The sequence below is a fragment of the Ochlerotatus camptorhynchus genome, unplaced genomic scaffold (genome assembly GCF_037179485.1).
Source record: "Ochlerotatus camptorhynchus isolate MF236.1 unplaced genomic scaffold, CSIRO-AGI_Acam_v1.1 ptg000379l, whole genome shotgun sequence".
NCBI classification, from domain to species: Eukaryota; Metazoa; Arthropoda; class Insecta; order Diptera; family Culicidae; genus Ochlerotatus; species Ochlerotatus camptorhynchus.
Window position 1 is genome coordinate 2018363 of NW_027040867.1, and position 21328 is coordinate 2039690.

Sequence of the window (21328 nt, forward strand, 5' to 3'; positions counted from 1 at the left end):
GTAGAGCACAACAATAATTAAATCTAACCGAATTTGTATTGTAGCAGTAGATGGACGCCATTATTAATCAAAGACGGATTTATGTAAAACCACGCATACACTTAACAAAAACGTGCCCTCTGTAAGCCACATAACCAACACAATACCTATAAAATTTTCTAAATCCTCTTCATTACCAATTGTAGAAATCCTTGAAAATGATAAACTATATCACCGAAACGTCGGAGAGTTGAAGCAATAAAACGTTTTTGCTGCACTTAAAAGACTGAAAGTGCCGTAAACCCTTTAATCGATTCTATAATATACTATTAATATCAAAGAACTTCAATTATTTTTCCCGATCTTTTATGAAACACGTCTCACTGCTATGAAATTACCTGAACTTAAATGATTATTCCTGAAACTTTTTTTTTAAATACAAGTTCCATCAAGTTTACTGTTCTCTATGAAGCTCTCCGATTTTTGTGTGAAGCTCTTCGTATTTTCATGAAGTTCTCCAAACTTCTATGAAATATCCCAACCTTTTCAAAAGTTTTCAAAACTTCTGTAAAATTATCAAATTTCTATTAAATTCTCTCAACTACTATGAAATTCTCTGAACATTTAAGATAAACATCTATAAATACATCGAAAGAAATTTGAAACAGAGTTCCATTCGTGAAATCGAGTCCCACAGAATAATCGAGCAGTTGCAAGTTGGTGCAGCGTAGAATAATGAAACTGTTACTCAGCATTGCGATGGCTGCGTTTCTGTTCTAGTTTCAAATTGAAACAGTCCATATTAAATACAACAACATTGCGAACGGCCTAACGAGATTATTTATTGTTTTTTTTTATATCTTAATTAAAGATACTTTCTGCCATGGGCTGATTCGTCTCTCTTATCAAGAATTCTAAGTTTCGAGGGAAAAATGGACCCTGTGGACCATGGAATTGTCCTTGGGATAATCCAGAATATCCGTAAAAATTGTGAATTGATTAAATTGATTCTAGAGCTCCGTGGTTTCTTTATCCACCACCACGAGATGACCCTTCGGATCCATTTATAAATATCTTTTTTGAAAGGCCTCCGGTGTAGTAAATTCATGAAACTAATCGTAGAGCTCCGTATTTTTTTCGAATTTATAGACATCTGATTAAAATGGATTTGGGGTAGTGACCTGAAAATGGACTCTTGAGACCACGGGATGGATGCCCGGAAAATCCTGGAATATTCGTCAACGTGGTCGAATCATCATGCTAATCCTAGATAAATTCGAAGATGTGGCTGAAAAATTAACCCTTGAGTTTTTGACATAAATATTGACCCTAGTGGTCAAGGAGTTGTTCTCAAGAAAAGAAAATAATTTACTTTTTTTAAGTAAGAAAATTCACGGTTATTTTGGATCTTCAAAAAAAAAAACACTTCAGGTGGTTCCGCGTTCAAGTGTTAATCACAATCCTGAATTCATTAAAAAATCAGAGTTATACGAGTTTTCTAGAGAATTTAGAGCACTAGGATGAAAACCCAGAAACAACCACTTTTACTCTACGGATCCTCCGGAGGACCGTCTTTGGATGAATATTTTTGAAAAAATCGTGTTGCCGTTAGATCAGTTTCGTAAATTGTACACTTTTACAGTTGGTCCAAATGTTCCATAGATCTTTTAATTTTTTTTTGTAAGCGTCAAAAATAAACGTGACTTTGAACAAACCAAAAACTTTTTATGAAAAGATTTATTTTAATGGCGTTCCAGATCATCCGTTGCTCCCTGGTTATTCAGGTCAAACCTCAAAACGATTATTTTTTTCGAAATGATTACTTTGGTTGATGTTTCGGATCTTTCGGAAGACACACAGCTAAAAAATAATGCAATCACCACAACGATAATGGTTTTGGAAAGGCGGAGGTAATTTAGGAAATGGTACTCTAGAAACTGTTTCTTAACTGACCTCCTTGAAGGATGTTCCGAAACTTTCATTCTGAACACAATCTCACAGCGGCGTAGTGACGGATTGGCGAATATGGCCCCAGCTAATAATGACAAATTTTCCATGACCTTTAGTCAATGGGCGTAATTTCAAGGAAACTTTGCAGAGAATTCCAAACGAATTCTGGACAGCATTCTTAAGGATTTCCGTGGAGAGTTTCAAGGCTATTATGAGCAAAAGTACATAGTTATTGTGATGATAATTCCGTTAGGTTTGTATGGAGATATCCAGGAGTATCCAAGTGACAAATAAGCAAAATAAGTGGCTCTTTCTACCTTATACATTCCTATTTAGAACTTACAATGTCTGCTATAGCCGTTACTCACCCGAGCAAATCTGAAGATCAAATTGTAATCAAAAATTGTTGTTATGCAGTAAACTTTTTAGTAATAATCAGTTAATCATTTTGAAGAGATCAACAGTTAACATAGCAGAAATGAGAGCTAAATTTTACACTGTTAAATCAATCGGAAAACTATTCGATTGCAAAAATACCGCTCATTTTTCGGTGATTTGACGCGACTGCACTTGGGTTAACATTGGTCCGAGGAATTAAATGTTCGCAAATGTAAATGAGTGTAGCAATCTACCTCGTTTGACGGTAAATACATATTGGAATCCATTTTTCTGCAGCAATTAGCATGAACAGTTCAAACAATTATTGCTACTGTTTTTCACTAAGAGCGTATAATAGCGGGTATGACATGTTCCTTCATTATGAGACATTCGGTGGAGGCGCATGGTATGTTTTCCTGAAAACCAAAAATATCTCAAATTTTTGATCCACTTCACTCCCGAAAAATACTTACAAATGCAATTAAGCTGCTTGATGATCCTACAGCCTGTGGAAATAATACTACCAACAATCGACGTACGTACCCAAATTCAAGAATACTCGAGATAAGCTTATTTAATTAATTTGTCAAACCTTAATTGAAAACTATTCCGCAAATCAGTTTGCTTACACGGCAGGAAACCTTTACGAGTAGGTATCCTTGTTTCCCAAATCGACGAAAGTTTCCAAAAACCAATTCGTCGATAAGGTTGGGCAGTTGATTGAATTCCAACCATACAAATTTCTGAACAAACGTTTACTCTTCACCTGATAAAGAACCGTCTGCCGAATGCGAAATTGAAACAAAAACCAACCGCCACATTGTTGCTGTTATTGTTGTTATTATTGTCGTCGGCATCGTCGTCGTCGTCGTCGTCGTTGTTGTTGTCGTTACCCTTGATACAAACTGCACCGTCTGCCGACTATACCTACTCACGACGACGACGGCTTCTTCCTATACTACCTTCGATACAACAACGCGCGTGACACGAACCGTGGTAGGCTGAAGTGGGTGGGAATGGGGCGGGGGAGCCTGGAAGGAGAGCAGAGCGGTGGTGGTCTGTTGATCGGAGAGCGACAACAGCAGTCAGTCGTTATGCAGAGAATGCGGGGCCACCAATCCCGTTGTCGTCGTTGTAGTCCCCGAAAGAAAGAAAGGAAGTCCACACCACACCGCTGCGCCGGGATCTAGACATGGTCACCCCACCTCCCCCCACACCCGATTCTCCTTCACCGCCGCCATTGATTCTGGCCGCCATCGCCGTTCGCCGTTGCCGCCGCTCTTCTGCTGGATGAGATGTGAGGGAGTGCGCTCTCTTCTGGCTTGGCTGGTAGATTCTTTGTTTAGTCATGGGGAAAAAGCAAAGCAGAGCGCGTAATGTTTTTGAACTCTGGGGGGTCGGCGTTGGTGTTGGTGGTGTATCCATTATCGATAGAACTTGGGGCTAAACGTGTTGGTGTGGCGCTCATTGGCTCTCTGTGTTTGCTCTCCAGTCCAGGCAGGCAAGTAAGCAGGGGGTTCTCCGGTGTAAACAAAAACTGAACGCGCACATGTGCTCTCCTCTGGTATGGGTGAGTCGTCGGGTGGGAACTCACGATGACGGTCGATGATTGTCGGCTTTTGATGCGCTCTCTTGTTTACCCTTAAACTAATGGCGGTGATGATGATGATGGTAGCATAACGCATACTACTGGTTAAGGTGCGACTGTATGCGGTTGATGATGAGAATGCCGTCGTTCGAGAGCGAGAGTGAGCTCAGAACCTGGGGCAGGTACAGTACCCTGCTGCTACCGTCGTCGTCGTCGAACTTGTTGTATCCATACGACACCCCTCATGCCTTTCACGTACGCGTTCTGGTTGTGTTTGTGGCGGTCCGGAGCTGGTCGTGGTGACGAGCGTTTGAGCCAGCTTGTTGGTTTCCATCACATTTTATGCTCAACGGCCGCTAGTCGTACTGCAGACTCGACGAGAGTAACAGTGAGTTTTGTGCGCGGGCACTACATTTTAGCAAAATACAGTCAGTTTCCTCCTTTTTCTGCAAGGCTGACTCCTATAGTATAGAACACACAGAGAGAGTCCTACTACGGGTTGTGTGTCAGTCTGCTTGCAGAAGAGAAGAGTTAGTCATTCGCAAACTGTTGGATTTTTTTTTGTGCTGCGATAATTCTGTGCACCTTAACAAGGCACTTTAATCCGTCAAACTCGATGTGTGTGGAGAATAAGAACCGAAAACGTGCTTTCGAAACGTGGTCTTTGTCGCGTCTTCGCGTGATCGAACCATATGTTTGGCGTGACGTTTTATTGCCCACAAAGGCTCTTGCTTACGTGTAAATCCGTCCATCCTGCCTAAGGATCACTGCCTCGTGGCCTAGAGACAGCCTTGAATCTCTACTGCCCTGGAGGCACCATCTCGAATCCCGGGATCGCTCCAGGCACATAACTAAAAGGAGAACACAAAGGAGCAATACACAAACAGTTGCCTAATAGCGTCGTCCGTGTACGTCAGTGTGTGAAATTTCCATCGAAGAAGCGAATAATGCACAATTTTTCCAACGATTCGATTCCTGGCCCCGGCCGTTCAAAGTGATTATCATTCCACATCCCAGAGACCTTCCCTTTCTACCTCCGTCCAGACTAATTCATCATTCCCCCCGCCACACCTCCCCCCGACCACCCGGGTGCGTTTCCCGGAGTTGCATTTTTTTTCTGTTCTTTCTCCTCCATCTCTCACACAAGCATCCTGCGCTCAATCATCCCGAAAGACTTTGTGTTTTCTTAAGTTTTCCCTTTATTATTTTCCCTGTTCGGTTCTGGTCTGCCATTGCTCGGCAGCGCCGCCGAGAACAAAAAGAAAAACGGGACCACAGCCAGCGATTTTTTTGTGGAAGCGGAGAGAGGAGTTAGAACAAGCTTCCGAAGCAGCGTCTCATAACCGTTGACGACGACGCCGCGGTGTTGGGAAAGAACTTGAAATGCAGTGCAATTGAGAGTAATAAAAATATGCTGGAAGCATAAACATACGAGTTAAAAGTAAAAATAACGATCTCTTTCGGGTTTCGGGTTGTGTTCTGTGTGTGCCTGCATCTATCCAGAGGGTATGTGACGAGAAAAGTAAAAAAAAAGGCTAGAACCACGCACACTGCATTCAATCAGTCAGTCAGAAGGAGGATGAGGAGGGGGAGGAGGATGATGACGGTGTGTGATGAATGAAGAAGATAGCAAGAGGGAACAAGCAAGCGAGTTCTGGAAAACGCGTATTTTTAGAAGAAAAAGAAGCCGCCAGAGTAGTGCGGAGCCCAGGAATCGACCGTTCATTCTTCGGACGAAGATGATGATGATGAAGATGGTGGAAATTGTGTGTTATTAAATGAGTGTGAATTTCTTTCTCCATTTCAGATTAGTGAATCGAAACGAATGAAAGCAAGCGAGTAGAAGAATAATTTCCTAGTTGAAAATTTCCCGTAGAGATGCTAGAAAGTGAAAACATAAAGTGTAGAAAAGTGGGAAAATTGTTGCAAATTTGAGCCAAAAAAAAAAATTAACGTGTAGAAGAGCAATGAGAAGCAGAGCGGAAGAGTGAAGTGTGCGGAAAAGAAAATAAAAATTGAAGAAGATTCGACGAGTGACATACGAAAACTGAAAATCAAAATACCATTGATGTGCGTGCAGTAAAATGGCCTCATCTCCCACGCCATCGCTAGAATCATTACCCGGTGCATCAAACTCGATCGGATCGTACGGTGAACCAGCGGATTACCTATCGGACTCACCCTTGACTACGTTGAGTGGTTCCGGAACCGGATCATCGCCTCCGGCTAGTGACTCTGCCATCTGTGACGACTACGTAACGGCGTCGAGCCTCGAGTCGGCCCAATCGAACAGCTCGGAATCGCTGTTCCCCCGGTGCACCGGCTGCAAGAGCAAACAGTCGGATGCTGTTGCCAAGTGTATCGATTGTGTGAACTTCCTCTGTGCCAACTGTGTTACGGCTCATCAGTTTATGCACTGTTTTGACGGACATTCAGTGTTTCGTATTGGTAGTTCGGCCTCCAGTACGGGGTCAACGACCTGCACGACAACGACCATTGCTAACGGAGGGCTCGGATCGCTAGAGAGCAGCCTGCTGGCAAACAACATTCTGAACAGTAGTAAAATGATGAACGGCTTCGAGCCGGCACCGCATCGCTTGACTTCGCTAAATCTTACCATCAAGGACGATACCAGTAGCCTGGTGAAATCAATCATGAATAATGTGATAACTCCACCGACCTCCAACGGAAGTGGTGGTGGTGGAGCCGGAAGTGGAAACCTCCCGATAAATTCCGTCAATCAGCTCAATAGCCAGTTGTCCGCACTGAATGTCAACGGGGTGGAAATGAACGGTCAAAACAAGCCAAATTACTTTTGCAAACGTCACACCAGTGAACTGCTCAAGTTCTTCTGCCGCACCTGCAGCGTGCCGGTGTGTAAGGATTGCATGCTGATGGAGCACCCGAATGGAGTGCATGAATGTGAGCATAATCCGGATTCGACACCGAAGCAAATCGAAAGTCTTCTACACACGGTTAGCGAAGTCCGTGCCAAGGCAACCGAACTGCGGACGCTAATCAAGAACGTCGAACACAACTCCCAGCGCATCCAGGTGCAATACCACAAGGCTCAGAACGAAATCACCGACACGCACCAGTTCTACCGCTCGATGCTAGACGAGCGCAAGGCGGAACTACTCAAGGAGCTGGAGAGCTTCTACAACACGAAGAACATGTCCCAATCGGTGCTGCTAACCAAGAGCCAGGATCAGGTCGACAAGGTGCTGCAGAGCTGCGAGTTTGTCGAACGCCTTAGTAAATGTGCCGGCCTAGCGGAGACAATCATGCTGCGAAAGTTTATGGAAAACAAACTCCTTCTGTTCCCGGCCATCACGCAAGATCTGCAATCATCCTACGAGCTCGACTTTGTGTCCAACTATCAAGCGATCCAGGTTGGTGTCCGGAACACGTTCGGCTACATTCGATCCACCTCGGATGTCACGTCGTCGACCAAGCAACCACCGATTGCACGACCCACATCGACCAACAACAGTAACGGAACCAACGGAATCATCGGTTCCAACAGCTTAATCATGACCAATGGCAACAGCCCGTCCAGCAGCACCGGAAGTCTGAACCTCATTCAGCAAAACCCCTTGATGGTCAATGGAGGCAATAACAGTCACCTGATGGACAGTAGACCCTTTTCCAGCAATACCAACAACTCCGGAAACAACCACCATCTTTCCACCTCGCCATCGCAAACCAACGGAGGCATTTCGCCCTTCGATTCGAACATCATCTCCAAGCGCTTCAACAGCGCCAACAGTCTGGGACCATTCGTCGGCGATGTGCAGCCCCTGCAGCCGCTGAATCCGTACGAGAAGTGGAGCAACGGCGGTAACGACATCTTCAACAACGTCAACGACCAGTACACCATTCCACTGAACCACATCCCACAGGAATCGATGATCGATCTCAGCTCAAAGTTGATGAACACAAACATTTTCCCACCGAAGTCGCAAATCAAGCGACAGAAGATGATCTACCACTGCAAGTTCGGTGAGTTTGGTGTGATGGAGGGTCAGTTTACCGAGCCTAGTGGTGTAGCAGTGAACGCCCAGAATGACATCATCGTTGCCGATACGAATAACCATCGGATCCAAATCTTCGACAAGGAAGGTCGTTTCAAGTTCCAGTTCGGAGAGTGTGGCAAGCGTGACGGACAGCTCCTGTACCCGAATCGGGTGGCAGTGGTAAGGACGTCCGGAGACATTATTGTGACTGAGCGATCGCCTACGCACCAGATCCAAATCTACAATCAGTACGGTCAGTTTGTGCGAAAGTTTGGAGCGAACATCCTACAGCATCCGCGCGGAGTCACTGTGGACAGCAAGGGTCGCATCGTGGTGGTTGAGTGCAAAGTCATGCGTGTTATTATCTTCGATCAGTCGGGCAATGTGCTGCAGAAGTTTGGCTGCAGTAAGCATTTGGAGTTCCCGAACGGCGTCGTGGTAAACGACAAGCAAGAGATCTTCATCAGCGACAACCGTGCGCATTGTGTGAAGGTGTTCAACTACGAGGGTCAGTTCCTACGCCAGATTGGCGGCGAAGGCATCACCAACTATCCGATCGGTGTCGGAATCAACGCCAGCGGTGAAATCCTGATCGCCGACAATCACAACAACTTCAATCTGACCATCTTCACCCAGGACGGCCAACTGGTGTCGGCCCTGGAGAGCAAGGTCAAACACGCCCAGTGCTTCGACGTCGCCCTGATGGACGATGGCAGTGTAGTGCTCGCCAGCAAGGACTACCGATTGTACATCTACCGGTACGTGCAAGTACCGCCGATTGGATTGTAAAATCCCCGAGGCGATCGCCTCCACCAGAACCATGACGAAACAATGTGCAGAAAGAGTGCTCCCAATCGAACGCGAAAATATTGAACCATTTGTGCAACATCCAGAGAGAAAAAAGTGCACGCAAACAAAAACATTCACAATCAACTCTAGTCCTCGCCACTGTTCCATCGATGCTTGTGTGCGTGTGTGATCTGCAATCTACGCGCACACCCCTCTCAGTAGGAAGGAGGAAACGGAAAAAAATACCCAAAAATCCAGGTAAGTACAATTCCACTGCGAAGTAAAATCTAGACCAGTAAATGAAAAAGGCGGAACAAGCAAACGCAAACAATGACTTTAAACGCACGTTTTTCATAGTTTGCTGTGTTTTGGTTCTCGAGAATTTGTATACGTTTGGTAGTTCCGCCTTATTAAATTGTTGGTCTAGAAATGCAGTTTCATCGGATCCTACCCTTCTCTTGACGAGTCGTCGTCATCGTCGTTGGTCGCCCGTTCAATCCTATACCTATAGCAGTTTGTTGTTTGTCCCAGAATGGGCAAGGGAACAGCGTACACACAAAGCACGTCATCCGAGCAGCAGCTGAAGGCTAAAAGTGGAAAATGTCATGATCAGCAGGCATCCGAGTAAACTAATGTACGCTACACGTAGGTACAATGGAGGATGGCGACGACGGTGAAGCTCTTATCGAGAGGCGCATCGAGTGTCCTTCTCGATAGTTGTGTATGCACGGGGCGCAGACACAGCGCCAGCAGTGAGAGCAAATCGTCGTCACCGTCGTCCTCTTCCATTCTGTTGGGTGCTTGAGATTGGGCTGGCTAGCTGGGGGGTCGATCGCATCTAATCGAATGCTTTCAAATCACCACCCCCTCCCCAAGACTCATACTCTTGGTAGGTGGAAAAGTGGTAATCGTTGCTTGTAACCATTAGGACGAGGACTAATTTGAGAGCTAAATGCTGGCTCGGAAGCTGCGGGAGGGTGGGTAGACAGAATCAATTTCTAATTTGCAAAGCTTGTTAGGAGAATTTGGTGCTACCGTTGAATACAGGATGCGAGAGAAAAGAAGATTATGGATTTCTAGAATTTTTTTTTTTTTTCAGTTCTAATTGAAGCGCTGAAGTTTTTCTTTCGCGAAAGTGGCAGACCTAATTGCAAGATTAAATTCTATTAGGAACTGCTATTTTGAACTCCAATATTCTTGACTGTTGGATTGAGTTGTAGGTTTGTTGTAATCTAAACCGAATATAAAAGTCACATTAATTGACTTACATTTTTTATGTCTACTTACTTTTCTACATGAACGACAGTTATCGTCATGATTATGTAGCTTCATTGTCCAACTTTGCAATTTGATTGTTTTTGTGCAAACAAACATTGCTGATTTTTAAATGCAATTGAAGGTTGTATTGTGTAATGCTGTGTAATTCAGATAATGCAATGAAAATCATTTATCAATTCTAGTATATTCTAGTAAATGTCATCAAATAAAACTTTATAGTCATGGTATAAACATCTTTAAAAAACTTGAAATTTTTTCATTAGATCTCTAACCGCAGTTGGGGAATTTTTTATTAAAGATTTGCGAGATCTGTAATAATTCACCGCTTATACAGATTCTGCGGACGATGGAAAAAAAAGTCATTTGTATCTTCAATCAGGGTTGCTTTCACTCACTTGCTATAATAAATTGTTTTTTGGAATTATAAAACCATTAGATGTTATAATTATATTTGGTACATGTAAGTTACAAGAAGAGCTTGTAAAGTATGTGGTTGACTCATAAAATTTCGGTTTCATAGAGTCACAATCAGCGATTTTATGATTCGTGAGCGTTCACTCAGAGTGAGCGCTCAGGAATCGTAAAATCGCTCATTGTGACTCTCTGAAACCGAAATTGGCTCGTTTTATGAGTCAACCACATACTTTACAAGCTCTTCTTGTAACTTACAAGTACTGAACATCATTATAAAAACTAATGGTTTCATAATTTTGGAAAACGTTTTTTTTTATAGCAACCCTGTCTTCAATCTTCTAGTTCAGCAATTCCATAACAAAAAGTTAGAGTGGATCTTAGAATCTCATTATAATTGGTAATTTTGTTCCTAAGCGAAAAATATTAGACTCGTATTTTTTGCCATTAGGGTGGCTGCTTTCCTGTTGGAATGGTCCGAAAAATCAGCATTATATCTTTTGAACCACTGGACCGATTTTTGGGATCGAAAGGTCAAATGAATGAAAGATTCTTGAAAATTTGAACTTTTTTACATAACATATAAACAAAATCAGCAATGTATGTTTTTTCGTTTCTGAGCTACAATTTTTCAAAAATATTATGTTTTGTTTAATGGAGGCTCAGTTTATGAGCAAAAACAAAAAACTCTATATTTTTGTAAAGTTTTAGCGCAGAAACGAAAAAAACGTACATCGCTGAATGTTTGATATGTTATGTAAAAAAAGTCAAAATTTTCATTCTTTGGTTCCGAGACGATGAAAATCTTGAAAATCAATTATTATCAATATTGTTCAATGTAAAACCATGATTAAAGTCCACATTAATATTTATTTTTTCTTGCAACTAAATTTAATAATCTTTCGTTTGACCTTCTGATACAAATAATCGGTTCAGTGGTTCAGTTTTATTTATTTTTCAATTGCTGATTTTCTGGGCTATTCTAATCCATTATAATCAATGTTTTCAATGTGAAACCACGATTAAATTCCACATTCATATTTTTTTCTAAAAGCTAGATTCAAAATTCTTTCATCTGATATATTTGACCATTTGGTCCAGCTATAATTTATGAGAAAAAATAAAAACAAAATTGAAAATTGCTGATATTTTGGACCACTGAAGATGCCACCCTAATGGCAAAAAAAATATACATGTCTAACATTTTTCGATGAAGAACAAAATTACCAATTGTTAAGAAATTCCACACTAACATTTTCTATCGACGTGCTGAGTCCAAATCTATTTTATCAATACAAATATAGGGTTGATCAACCAATAATTGCTATACGTTCCTTTTATGGTCTGCTTCATTTATGACCTCTGAGAATTCTAAAGGCTATAATTGGAACCAGAGTTCTGCATTTTCGAAACAAAAAACAGAAAATGAACTCTCCGCAGAATCGCTTCATTTCGAGCAATATCATTTTCGTGTAAGTCATTGTGTTCCTTGTTACCGAGTCACGATGAACATTCCTCCTATCAAACATGACTTGACTATCGCTTTTTTCGTTCGTCAAGTGCATCAGTTCATTTCATTTGAAGCAAAGACTTGTTTCAATTGACGCAATGAATGACTCGAAATCTGCTTCCATCGTTTTTTCCACAATGTTATTTTATATTAAACGAAAATTAAATTAACGAATTCAAGATGGCGGCCACCGGGATAAGGAAAAGTCTCAAATACCCTACAATATGGGTATTTTTGGAACGGGGACGACGCGAAGGTGCCGAAAATCGATGTCTGACGCCATTTTGGCATCCAATATGCCGGCCATCGGGCTCAGAAAAAAATGTAAAATATCCTAAGATATGAAAATCGATATTCGACGCCATTTGTAGGGTATTTGACACTTCTCCTAAAATCGGAAGCTGCCATCTTGATGTCACTCCGATTCCTAAAGTACCCACATTGATCGATATTTGACAGTATTTCACACTATTTCTGAACAAAAGTCGCCATCTTAGCTTTTAACATGGCGTCAAACATGGGTTTCTGGACTCTAGACATTGCTGGAGTTTTGAAAATACCCGCATTGATGGGTATTTGACAGTATTTCTCACTTTTTCTGAAACCAGAAGTCGCCATCTTGGTTTTAAATATGGCGTCTGACATCGATTTTCGGCATCTAGGTTCTGAAAATTTCCCATATTTTAGTTCTGAAAATTCCCTTATTTTAGGGTTTTTGACACTTTTTCTCAAATCGGAAGCCGCCATCTTGGATTTCACAATAGCATCGGATATTTATTTCCAGCTTCTAGACATTACTCTGATTGAAAACTATATGTATGGATATTTGATAGATTTTGCCATTTTTTCAAAATTTCAAGGAATTGAAAATGGCGTCGGACATCAACTTTCATTCTCTAAACGACATCCCGATTCCAAAACTACCCATATTGATGGGTATTTGTTAGTATTTCTCACTTTTTTCTAAATCTGGAAGCCACCATCTTGGATTTCAAAATGGCGTCGCATATCTATTTCCAATCTCTAGTCACCCTGATTAAAAAACTACCCATATTGAGGGTCGGCATAAGTATTTTCCCCTTTTTCTGATATCGGAAACCACCATATTGGATTTCAAAATGTCGTCGGATATCGATTTTCAACCTCTAGAAGTCACCCCGATTAAAACATTACCCTATTGATGGCTATTTGACAGTATTTCCCACTTTTTCTGAAAAAGGAAGCTGCCATCTTAGATTTCAATATGGCGACGATCATTGATTTCAGGCCTATAGATGTCATCCCGATTCCAAAAATACCCATGTTGGTGAGTATTTGACAGTATTTCCCACTTTTTCTGTTATCGGAAGCCGTCATCTTGGATTTCAAATTGGCGTCGGATATCGATTTTCAGCCTCTGCCGTTATCTTGGATTTTAAAATTGTGTCGCATATCGATTTTCGATCTTCAGCAGACGTCACCCCGATTCCAAAAATACCCATATTCATAAATCGTTGTCAGTATTTCACACTTTTTCTGGAATCAGAAGTCGTCATCTTGGATTTCAAAATGGCGTCGGTCATCGATTTCCGGTCTCTAGACGTCACTCCGATTCCAAAAATACCCATATTGAACCACCCGACAATGATAAATTTGACATCCACGTGCACAGATCTATGAGCATGCGTTTAAATTAATCGAGTGAACAATCAACAAAAGTCAGAAAACTGCGTGAATTTGGATCGATTGCGCAAGTTAGTTCATTTGAAAATGAAAGACGAAATGAACACTAGTCAAGGCTATACAAACGGCATGAAAACTGATCGAAAGTGGTTCTGTTGATGTTGAAGAGCATCTGCTCGAAGAGAAGACAGAATGACTTTCAATTGAAAGTGATGATTGACAGCTTCTTTGTCGCTTGACGATTATCGATTGAAAGTGACTTTGTTGGGCCCTGATTGGAACACACACGAATAGGAATAAATATCCATCACATCAACCCTATTTAACCACCAAATCCTCTTGTTAAGATTTTGTACATACAGTGTATCGTACACCCTAGAGGATAATTTTTTGAAGCATGGTGAATAGATATTTTTTTTTAATCGTGGCTGTTGGTTGAACAGATGTTTACTGATTTATTGATATAGTTTTGGTCTTTATTGGAAATTGTATGGTATGAAGTTAGATTGTATGGTATGGTATAAAGTTAGATTTATTTTAGTAAAACGTTCGATTTTCAACTTTTTACGTAGTGGACGAATTTTAGTAAAATTATTGACATATTAATGACCCTAAATAAGGTTAAATATAAGGTTTTTCAAGAAAAAGGCGTTTTCCTTCAATCAGAGAATCAGCTAACAAATTAGATTGTTGATGAAATTTCAATGATATTTTGCAGAGATATCAGCAAATATTAAAGCCAAGGTAAACTGCTGTTGGAAATTTAATCGAGCTATACCCGAGCAGCAACGAATATCTCGATACCATTAAGGGGCTGTTCATAAACTACGTAGACAGTTTTTTTTTTCCTTTGTTGGGTACATTTTTCCAGACAGTTTAGGGGGGCCCATACAAATTTTAAAAATTTTGTTTGGACAATTGCCTACGCAGGGGGAGAAGGGGGTCAAGAATTCCAAAAAAAAACTGTGTACGTAGTTTATGAACAGCCCCTAATTGGTATGGATGAGCCTGACATAAGAGGTAAAATACCAAAAAATAATACCAAAAAAATGTTCCCAGAATACTATTCCAATACCAAATTATGATAGTGCAATACCAAAAAATATACCACTATTGGTATCCAAATATCAATTTTTGGTATTCACAAAGTAATTTGCATGTAATTTTTTGGTATTATTCTTTGGTATTTTACCTCTTATGTCATGTTGGTCAATACCTAATTTTGATATCAGATCAGAATTAGGTATTCATTAGTTATTTTCTCCTGCTCGGGTATGGGGTGTTTTTGGTGTTTTTAGGATGCTTTGGAATTTGTTTAGCCATTCAACCGTTTTAAAGGCCTTTTAGCTGTTGTTAATGTCTTATCAATGTCGCTTTTAAAACAAAGGTTTTACGTTTTATAGATTTTTTCACGTTTCCTTGTCTTTTCCACGATCGCTAAATGTCACATTTTTGTGTCATTTAAGTGTTTTCAGTTAGGTAAACCGGGGTAAGTTGAAACGCGCGGGGAAGTTGAAGCGGTACGTGTATCTCTTAGTGGCGGTGAATATTCTCTGTAATTATTTTGGAGAGGCATTGTGTAGTATCGAAAACTATTATTCGTATCTAATAATCTCAGTGATTATTATCTTATCTAAAAATTACCGTTTCAACTTTCCTACACGTTTAAATTTGCCCCAGTGTACCTTACTTTGATTTCGGTGTTCAAAAATTTGTTGTGTTGCCGTAACGCGTCAGATCTGGATCTAATGTGGGTGACCCTTAAAGTTGATGCCGCAGTAATTGGCAGGGATTTAAGGGTTCAAATCCTTGCTCCCCATAACCTTGAGGCAAGGTTGCAAATACTCATTTTAGCTAAACCAATGTTTTATTTAATTTTGAAATAATTACATGCTATGATCATATCTTGAATTGGTAAGATACAAGAAGAGGTTGCAAAGAATGTGTTTGACATATTAAACCTGTTTATTTCACTTCATGAGAGTCACAATCAGCGATTTTTCACACACTCACTCACTCACTCACTCACTCACTCAGCGATCAGCAAATCGCTGATTGTGACTCATAGAAAGCAAAATTTACAGGTTTTTTTGTTTCAAACGCATACTTTGTAACCTCTTCTTGTAAGTTACTAGTAAAACCTGTCATCATACCATATCTTTTGGTTTTATTATTCCGAAAAACATTATTTTAGCTGAAATGAGTATTTTCAACCTTGCCTTGAGGCACATATAAAATTTTTGTTATCGGTAATTTTCCAATCAACTTGTATGGAGAATGTCGAAAAATTGTGATAAAGAAGTTTCTTCGGATTTCTCTCGGAGTTCCAAGAAGCATCATCTGACTTCTTCAGATTTTTACAGTTTTTCCCAGTTTCTTCTTACTTCCTTCAGGAGTTTCTTCTTACTACTTCCAGATATTTCTTCCGATTTTTTTAAAGTTGTTTCTCCCGACTTCTCTTGGGAGTTTTTTTTTTCTGACTACCCCTGAAATTGTCCGAATATTCCAGGATTTGTTTCGGACATTTCTCGGAGTTTTCGCCGGAACTTTATTCCTTCCTTCCACGCAAGCTAACTTCAGATTTATTAAGATGCTTCTTACGACATTTCTATCTTCATGTGGAAGTTTCTACTGACTGTAAGATTCTTACAACTTCTTCTGGAGATTTATTTTGGCATCAAATGGTAGGTTTTACCAGATTTGCTTTGAATCGTTTCGATTTCTCCGGGAAGCTCCTTCCGACCTCCCCACATATCCCTGCTGAGATGCTGAAGTGGCTGTCGAATTTGGAAGTCTATCGAAAGTTTCCTCCGACTTGGATGCTTTTCCCACCTCTCAAATAAAAAAAAAATCTGTCAGCTTCCTGGAAATGTACACAGAACTATTTTCCGGGGAATGGTATCCTAGTCGGTGTGGGTTGATTTTAGTGAAAATTTAGATATCGTATGCCTTGTTTATCTGTTTACCAGGATGTCAAACTAGCTTCCAACGAATTGGAAAACATGATTTTTGGTTAAATTAGCGGAAGTTGTTGTTGATGTCAATACCAATTTGATTGTTTTAAAATCACGACATTTCTACAAACACTCCCAGGTAGAAATCAGCGTTTCAAGTCATTTTTAAAATTTGTTGACGTAGAATGTTGACGTTTAAGCTGCTGAATGTGCTTTAAGGCTCGTTATACCTTTTTGCTGCCCATAACCCTTTTGACCCGCTCATTGACATTTTCGCTAAAAATAGACCCTGGAAATTTACTTTGTATTTGCAGAGAAGAGTCTGGAAAAAGTTTCAAAGCTAGACCAAACTAGCCTCTGGGAGTAGGATGAAATATCCGGAGAACTGGAGTCTTCTGGAGAAAGTTGAAGGAAACTTCCGGGGAAAGTTTGAAAATCTTACAGGGGAAGTCGGGAGGCTATTCCAGGGAAAGCATGAAGGATTTTTCAAGTAAGTTAGTTAGAAGATTCTTCCGGTGAAAATCATACGAACCATCCGGGGTAGTCGATAGATACTTCCAAGGCAGCTGGAAGAAACATGGAAAGTATGGAAAGTTGGAAGACACGTTGGATGGATGATGGAATAATCTGCATAGGGCAGTTGAAAAACTGCCGGGAGGACATATGAAGGACTTTTGCGGGGTGGCCAATGAAACTTTCGCAAGAAATTGAATCTTATTGTCTTTACTTCTTTAATCTGATCTTCCTACTAGATACAACTATTTGCCTATTCCAGGGAATATATGCGAAAAGATATTAACTATCTCCGATGCTCGGGTGGTCAGATGGGAAATGGGAAAACTAATCTCAAACAATATGAGCATTATAGTCGAGAGGCCTCAGCCGGTAAAGGCACGGCATTACCAAGCCGAAGGTGGCGGGTTAGATACCCGGTCCGGTCGAGGAAATCTTTCGTGTTGGACATTTTTTTTCGATTTCGCTGGGCAAAGAGTATCATTGAGTCTGCCACACAATATGCAAAATCATGCATTGGTTGGCATAGAAAGCTCTCAATTAATAGCTATACAACGGGTCATAATCACTGCGACCATAACATTGATCTTTTTTATATGTCCATGTCCTTTGCTGTCGTAGTACCTCATAACTGTGGAAAAGTTCGTTTTCGATACAGTTAAATCATTCATACTTGCTCTTCTCACAACAAGCCTAATTAAAATGTGATGTTTCGCAATATTCGAAGCGTCCTTTCATCAATCAAAATAGGTCTTACATGAATTCTCATTCAATAGTGATGTTCCGTATCATTTGAAGAGTTTTGGGACCTCTTCAAATATGCACCTTCTCAGCAATCAAAATAGGTCTTCTTAGTGAGAAAAACAAGCAATGATACTGATATTCGACCATGCATCGGAACCTTTTCTTATGTCCAATCTCAAAACGGAGGTTTATAACCGCCAACAAGAAGAGCTTCGGGCCAGAGTTCGATGTGGTCGATCTTACATCCCGTAACGTACCACAAAAAGATGATCTACACACGTTACGGGGCAATTGATCGAGGTTTTAAAGTTTTCTGAACCGTTTTCAACAAAGTAACTGATAGATCCAAAATTGATAATCGAGAAATTTGCGCTTTTCGAACATTTATGAGCAATTTATGTGAATTTCAACCAAAAATAACCAAAAATTGCCGAAGCTGAAGACGTCCTTCCTGCTCAGGGAATTTCTTAAAATTGTCTAAGGTCTTACTAAATATTCATATTGATTTTTTTTTCCTTTGGTTTGTTTTTTTCCGTCGATCTTGTTTTCCGTGCTGAGCACCAATGCTACCGACGTGCCAGGAAGGCAGCTCCCACACCTGGACCCTACCTATCGACCCATCAACTCATGAACCGGAGACCAACGGCTTTACTTCCCATCCGAAGGAAGGCGTGATCAGAGATGTTATGCCTCAGAACATCCCGGCGGCGCCGACTGGGATTGAACCCAGGCCTGCTGGGGTGAGAGGTTATCACGCTTACCACTACACCACCGGCGCCGTTTAAATATTCATATTGATATTCATACCAGGATTTCTACCTGGTACTCCTTAAGTTTCTCTAGAAAATCCTAAAATTCACTTTAAGTTTCTTCATTTCCTTACCGCGATGTTCTCCTAGAAATACTCTAGGGTTGATTTAGTGTTTCCTCGTATTTTAGAATAGAACTGTCCAAAAAGTCCTATGAAATTATCGATCGAAATACGGTTTCACTGGAAACAGAATTTACAATTGGCATCCGGATTCCCTTGACTGTGATTTGTGTGATTTAAAATATCCTCACGCTAGGTAAAGCTTAACCCTCCGTTACTCGCGCTGTTGTACTATGTACAACACACATGAGTTTTCCATTGCCATTTTGTTGCTGAGTTACCAATCGATCTGAAACCAACAAGTATTCTTCAAAAAACTTTTTTTTATCTAAACAAGCTACACTTTGATTACAGTAAACCCCCAAAAATGCGGATAATAGGGAAAAGATAAATGGAAACCGCGTTAACTGTGACCATACTACGTGGGATTTGACTTAATTGATTACAACATGGAATATATCGAGATGCTGACTAGATAGAAAGCTACTGTGTCCGACAAATTTGCTCAGGAGATCATAGCCTTGTTGCTGGTGGATAGTAGTTCAGAATTCTCTCACTACGTAGCGCTAGTATACATGTGAAATTCTTGCATGTGATATATCTCGAGATCCTAACCAGATAAAAAGTTACTGTCTTCCACACAGTTTTTCAGAAGGTCAAAACCTATATGCTCAATAGTTCAGAATTTGCTCACTACGTGACGCTAGTATACACGTGAAATTCTCATATAAAATATCTCTAGATCCTGACCAGATAGGAAGTAAATGTATTCGGCAAAGTTTTTCAGGAAGTTAAAATCTTTTTGTTGGGTGACAATAGTTCAGAATTTTTTCACTATGTGGGGCTAGTATATACGTGCCTTTCTCGCATATTTAGCTCGAGATCTTGATCAGCTTGAATGTTGCTGTCTTCGACAAAGTTGTTTAGGGGTTCAAGACTTTTTGACAGTAGTTAAGCATTTTCTTAACACGAGGCAAGTTTTTCGCTGAGATCCAGCAAAATAAAATACCGAGCTGCTCGGTGGTGCCCATCTTGGCAAAAACATTCTAAGTGTGTAGGTACATTCAAAGTCATAAAGAAAAGGCCTGATAATATGAAATTATCATCTCTTTCATTATACCGCTATTCCTACGCTACTAGGAGTGTGACGTCGAATTTGTGGTTACATACACCTTATCCTAAATCAAAACGAGAAGAATCTACTCAGTTCATCTGAAATGTGTAATGTAATGTAAAATGTAATAATGTAATACAAACATTAAAAGAGTGTCGTGAATATGCAATGGTTTCATTTGTAAACGATATCGTTTCGCAACGCATTGACTCCACAGAACTTTTATCGAAATTAAATTTCCATGCACCTACTCGGCAACTCCGAAATCGAAATTTATTTGCCATAAAACATCATCGCACAAATTATGCAAAATATGGGCCATTAAACCGCATGATGGCCTCTTACAATCAATACTGCGAAACCATTGAATTTACAATGTCTCTGCATAAACTAAAACAATATTTTTACTCCATAAGGCATTATAACTCATAAAAAATAGGAAATCTGACACTGCTTAATTTTTATTAAAGAAAAAATTATACTTTTAACCTTTTGTCCAAAGTTGACGAAATAAATAAATAAATTTAAGAAAACAAAACTGTATTCTAATATGTGCTAGTCTACGTTGGTTGACGAAATAAATAAATAAATAAATAAATAAGTCTAAAATATATAGACACGAGTTAGTCAGTCCAGCCATAGGACTATCTCAGTCGTGAGATTAATTTACTCAGTTGTCTGGAGAAATTTCCAAAAGCGTAGTTCACTCAGCGCTGAGTAACCTACACTCCCGATCATATGCTTAAATACACCCCCAAAATACATGCAAATGTGTTTTGTTCAAAGCTCTCTCATTTTACGTCCAATTTTTGATCTTCTTAGGTTATTTGAATGGTATGAATGGCATAGAATAAGGGTTCTACTACTACTTTTAATTTCAAATATATATTTTTCAACTCAATTCTGATAATGATTCATGATTCTTCAGAGTACATTTTGAAAAATAGTGTAACTTTGGGTGAACCTTTGGTATACAAAATTTGAAAATTATATGGAACAATTTCGTATTTCCATTCAAAGTCTTTCAAATGTTTTAAAAAGAACGAAAATTGGACGTAAAATGACAAAGATATGAACATAACACATTTGCATGTTTGTTGGGGGTGTCCTTAAACTTATAATCGGGGGTGTACGAATTTATAAATTTCTCCATTCAACTAAGCAAAAGTGCCTAACTCTTTGAGTTAGTTTCGTTGTCCATGCACACGTAAATACAGGGATTTTTTTTTTGTTCTAGACCATACATTTTGAAATTAGCCTAAAATGAAAGGGAGACTCCAAACATTAATTTTGTGGAAGTTTCAGCGATATTGATCTTTTAAGATAATGTTTTCCATCTGAGATACGTGTTACCACTAATTTATCAGAGGTATACAAGTGGAACGACTCACCCCAACTTATGTATCCACAAATCTGCATGAAAATCTACACCAGTAAAAGAAACCCAGAATATATTTTTCTTATCCCACTTAGGCTGATGTAAATTGTATTTTTATTTTTTTATTTTTGATATGCGAGAATTTCCCGCCAAATTTTGAGAAATTTCTGATCTACTTTTCATCAGCCAAATG

General features: G+C 40.0%; 2 protein-coding genes across 6 annotated transcripts in view; both read left to right on the forward strand.

Moving 5' to 3' along the window:
• The window catches only part of dlt (codanin-1 like protein dlt), a 693339-nt gene that overhangs the window by 286310 nt on the left and 385701 nt on the right, over positions 1–21328 (forward strand). The gene's annotated exons all lie outside the window — the stretch shown is intronic.
• The window catches only part of brat (brain tumor), a 33030-nt gene continuing 15961 nt past the window's right edge, over positions 4260–21328 (forward strand). For 2 of the 5 annotated variants that reach the window (XM_065232899.1, XM_065232903.1), the window contains exons 1-2: positions 4263–4283; positions 5703–8958. In XM_065232899.1, coding sequence (XP_065088971.1) covers positions 5980–8700 — 2721 coding nt within the window. In that variant the 5' untranslated portion in view covers positions 4263–4283; positions 5703–5979 and the 3' untranslated portion in view covers positions 8701–8958. Of the gene's footprint in view, positions 4426–4494; positions 4514–5702; positions 8959–21328 lie in introns of those variants that run through there. The other 3 variants (XM_065232900.1, XM_065232901.1, XM_065232902.1) reach the window with 3 other exon arrangements.